The sequence below is a fragment of the Lutra lutra genome, chromosome 3, assembly GCF_902655055.1.
Source record: "Lutra lutra chromosome 3, mLutLut1.2, whole genome shotgun sequence".
NCBI lineage: Eukaryota > Metazoa > Chordata > Mammalia > Carnivora > Mustelidae > Lutra > Lutra lutra.
This window is the reverse complement of record NC_062280.1, coordinates 137,731,766-137,736,488: the sequence shown is the minus strand read 5'-3', so window position 1 is coordinate 137,736,488 and position 4,723 is coordinate 137,731,766. Positions and strand designations below refer to the sequence as shown.

At 46.5% G+C, this 4,723-nt stretch overlaps 1 protein-coding gene across 9 annotated transcripts in view; it reads right to left on the bottom strand.

Moving 5' to 3' along the window:
* The window catches only part of SLC25A15 (solute carrier family 25 member 15), a 36,839-nt gene that overhangs the window by 3,629 nt on the left and 28,487 nt on the right, over positions 1 to 4,723 (bottom strand). For 7 of the 9 annotated variants that reach the window (XM_047723273.1, XM_047723269.1, XM_047723278.1 and 4 more), the window contains one exon: positions 283 to 4,201. In XM_047723273.1, coding sequence (XP_047579229.1) covers positions 4,077 to 4,201 — 125 coding nt within the window. In that variant the 3' untranslated portion in view covers positions 283 to 4,076. Of the gene's footprint in view, positions 1 to 282; positions 4,202 to 4,723 lie in introns of those variants that run through there. The other 2 variants (XM_047723274.1, XM_047723275.1) reach the window with 2 other exon arrangements.

The following is a 4,723-nucleotide window of genomic DNA, read 5'->3' as shown; positions in this document are numbered from 1 at the left end:
CCTTGCTAATAGAGGAGTCTGCTCAGTTACCCTGACTAGGGCAGGTCCGCCGTGTGTGTTCATCTACTGATGACCGACCACCTACCACATTCTAGGCCAGAAAGGAAAGCATCCTCGAGGAAGGCTTTAGCTAGCTTCAAGGTGACTGACACACCTAGATCTAGGGCAGAAGTCAGAGGACACAGTACGCATTAGTGAAGGCAGCTTAAAAAAAAAAAAAAATCAAGTCTCCCATTTAAAAATGACTTTCTAGTGACTAAACTGGGAAATATTTTTTAAAAAATTAACTGAAGATTATTATTCCAGGGAAACTTCTTCCCTATCTGGAAATTCGTTCCTGAGTCTGGAAGTTCTCTAGAATTCTAGTTCTCTAGTACTTGAAGGAGGACTGAGTTAGTGGGAACAGTAGAAATAGCCGCTGAGGACTATGGGTCTTGCTTGCGGGGGACGAGAGCGCTCTCACAGACTGCAGGGAAAAGGGTATCGGGTGTCAGCAATAAAAACACAGCTCTGTCGGAGCCACACCGCTTATTTAGGCTTTGGTCTCCATGAGGGAGTTCCTTGGGACGGTGGGCTGCTGCAAGCTGTGGATACCACGGTTTGCGGAGATGGCGCGTCCTCTCTACGAACTGCCTAAGGGAGGACTCACTATGGTAGAGTGGACAGCTGAGTCAGAAGGAGCATTTCGGGAATTACAAACAGCCTTACTGAGTGCCCCAACATTGGCCATCCCAGATGTTACCAAGCCCTTCCACTTGTATGTGCCAACTGAGGCACAGGAGAGGGACTAAGACTAACCCTGGTTGGCCTTCTGTGCTTGAAACATGTTTCTTCTTTCCTAGGCTTTTCCTTCCACGAGATCAACTGGATAATCCCCATAAAAAGAAAACATGGAAAATTTACCGTCAGGAGTTTGCAGTCGAGCTATATTTTGATGAAGTCTGATACCGATCTAGTATAGTCCCCACAATAGATAGAATAGAATCATGTTCTCCACAATCCCTGCCACACATTTAGGTCTCCTAACCCTCCTTCCTTGCAGGTATACATATATTTACATTTATATACGTATATTTTTGACAAACCTTAAGTATATACAAAGTAAAAGGTTAGTGGTGCTTTTTCTTTCCTGAAGGAGGTATGCCAGGGTTGAGAGAACTACTGTTTCTGGGGACTGTGTGCCAAACTTAAGAGTTTGAAAAGAACTTTCATATCAAAATAACATTTAAAATGATTCCTCACAATACTGCGTGAGGTTCATTATGTATTTTTGGGCAAGTAGTCCCTGCTTTCACATTTGTAATGTCAGATTAAAAAGGTCATTTCTAAGCTATTTAACAAACCTCCGATTGGCACCAGAACAAGGTTTGAGCCCATAGGACTGTTCCTATAAGCAGTCCGCGCAGAGCTTGGGATACAAGCTTCGATCACACATGCAGTCCTTGGAGGACAAGAGAATCCGGGTAAGCACAAGCAGACGTTACAGTAGATTCTCTTTGTCACATCGCCGTGAAGTCAAAGGAAATGTCTGCCTAGAGAAATCTAGATTATTTTAAAATACACCCCCTGACACAGACTCTGCTCCCAGCCAACTTCATTTAAATTTAGGGAACTCTGTGAAGATCATCTTTTCACTATAAACACTGGTTAATCCAGTGTCCACAGGGAATCCTATTCTCTTCGTTGCTGGATGCTGTTTTATTCTAAGTCTCATTATTTATACGTTTTATTTATATGTCATTATTTATATGTTTATATATTTATATATTATATAAATGAAATGTCCTTATTTATGAACATGTCTGGATGCAGGTGCTCTTTTTCCCTCCAAATAGCCCTCAAAGGGTCTCAGCTACCAGTGCAATAGCCCATCTAAAGTCTTTTTAGGAAAAGCTCTGACTACATTACTTGCTATAATTCGTGCTACAGAGACACATGTTGCCGCTAAACAGTTTGTACTGTTCCCTTCAACATGCATGCAGCCGTAAGCCAGAGGGGCAGACCCGGTGGCAGGCTTAGGTAAATGGACAGGGGGCGGGGGGGGGGGGGGGGCGCGTAGATACCTAGCTGGCACTAAGGAAGAAAACCCCAATTTTCAAGACTTGCTTTTTGAAAGAAGATTATAGTTAGGGTTTCTCTTCCCTAACCCTCCAAGATGCATCCAAATTCCTGGCCCCTGAGTTGCTACACTCTTGTGCTTTTGCTCACATAAAGAGAATTTATGGGCTTGCCTCCTTACAACCTGACATAAATACTTCCTTGAACAACTCGAGAATCTTACATCATGGTACCTCAGAATGATACTGTTTTGTTCACATAGATCTCACTACCCTAGAATAGAATTATCCAAAACATAATAGGAAATTTAGCTATTTTTAAAAAATAGAACAGTTTCCTGCTACATCAACCCCATCCACACAACCAGGCAGAAGAAGAATGCTGCTGGTGGGCCAACTTGCACAACTGCAGTATATAGAAAGAGCAGCTGCTCACTGCCCCAACCCTCTGGCTTCTGGCGCGAGGCTAGAGTTAGCACAGAGCCTCTGCAGAGAACAAAATGCTTCAGGAAATCAGAGGTTTCACTCGAGGGGTACACTGTGCCAACAAGGACAGACACACACGGAACAGATGTTAGCAGCGTCAGCCTGCTTAAGAACACTTGTTTCTGAGAGAGCCCTTGCTGGTCTTGGAGCAGCACGGTATGATGAGGCTTGCCTAGTGGGGACGAGAAGGGACGCTCTTACACCAGGTGACCTGGAGTTTTGTGGTAGTGGTTAGTGCATTCATATGGCATAGCTTAATAAAATTACTTGGCTTGTTTCATTGCTTTATAAAGTCACCCCCTATATACAATCCTGAAAATCCACGGACTGCCAGTACCAAATGTAAAAGGCTCCAACCCAATAAGAAACATGGCAGTGACCGATCCCGAGAAACTTAAACAAGAGGGTCACCCCCAACATCACTCACTGTGGAGGACAAGCCCTAGGTTCTGTCCAGTTCCATCAGAAAGAGGACCTTGCCCACGAGCACGGTCCTTCAGACACCAGACAGGGAACAAGGGCTTCTCTTGGCTTTGGCACTCTGCTCCCCGGAAGGGTTTCTGATTGGTGGAGGCGGTGAGTGAGTGAGTGGTCCAAAGTGCATCAGCAGGCCAGAGACGGTCCAAAGAAATAATCTGGAATCTTACCCAGGCCAGGACCCAGAGACGGAAGAAGCAGGCCTGCTGTCGGTCATGGGCCTTCACAAAGCACAGCAGCAGGGCGCCCTCCCCTCAGCACCTCCCTCAACCTAAGGCCCAGCAGAGGGGGAGTTCTTTGGGAGAGAAGGGAGCTGGCACAGGTGAGGGGCGTGCTGCTCTCACCACACCTGACAATGTGTCAGGGGCACAAGGTGATCCCACCTAGGAAGTGAATGGCACTATTTTAACAGTAGAACATCTTGGGAAAATCCAAGAAGCTTACTCCTAACTTAAATCGTGAACATGGAAGCCACACCAGTTTGCAGGTATGTTCTCCTCCACAAAATCTACATGGACAGTTCAGCTGTCAAGCACCACAGAAAAACTTCAGCCACTTAGGATAGTGCGTGTACTAAGGTTCTAAAAGAGAGCCTACATCTAGAGTAAGGAATCATTCATAGCCATCTTCATGAATCATGGTTACCTCAGAGTTTTTCTGGTGAGATCTGAGAATTAAACATGGAACCAAATGATGCCTTACTAACATGTAACCATCCAAGCTGCACGGACACGTACAGGTTTACGCAAAGTCCCGAAAGAACTATATTTAGCCTTTCAGATCCTGTGCGGGGCCGGCGGCTCACCCTAAATGTCCCACCAAGGACAAGAGCAGCAACTTAGTTCGATTTCAGTACGATTATGGCCAGAAACTAATAGGATAAAATAGAGGCCCTTTTCACAAAGTTTAACATTTAGAGTAGAATAAGGGAAGACCAAAAAAACAGAACTCCTATGAAACCAAAATAATTCCCCATTGGTCTTGTACTCTGTGAAACCCTGAGATGAACTGTAGTGGTCACGTGCCTAGACTCGGACCTCGGTGTGCCAGGACACGTCAGTAGGCTTCAAACTGGCTCATCATCAGCTTCCTGCTGTATTCGTAGGCCAGAAAGAGCGCCCCATTGGCAGGGAACGCTCGAATCATTGTGGGTTTCAGTCCAGAATATAAGGCCGTTATTCCTAGAAGACAAGAAGTGATCAAAGACTGAGACGCCCCTTCTCAGAGAGACCCCGTGAAGCCGCAGAGCCCAGGGCTGGTCACCAACAGATCCAGACAACACACTGAATGCCGACAAGGGATGGAAGCGCTTCTGTCCAGGTGTCCCTGGACGCATGGGAAGGATGGAGGCTAATGCTAACGAGGCCAGGCATCCAGTCTTCCAGCAAATCTTGGGGATGCTCAGGTACCACACACGAATCCCAGGCTCGCTCCTGGTACATGGACCGGGCAGAGCGGAGGTCTCACCTGGGCAGAGAGAAGGAGCCCCAGGGCCACAGGAGGGCAGCAGCCTCACAGTGTCACCCGAGGAGGGCAAGGACCACAAGACACTGGGCCAAAAGCACAGTCCTATGTCTACAGCTGGCACTGCCCAGACTGTTATGAAGATCCAAGTGGATGAGGAAGGTGTAAGGACTCTGTGCAACTATCAAGTTTTATACTCCAAATCTGGAGTATGAACTGAACCGTTTCCGCACCCTGTG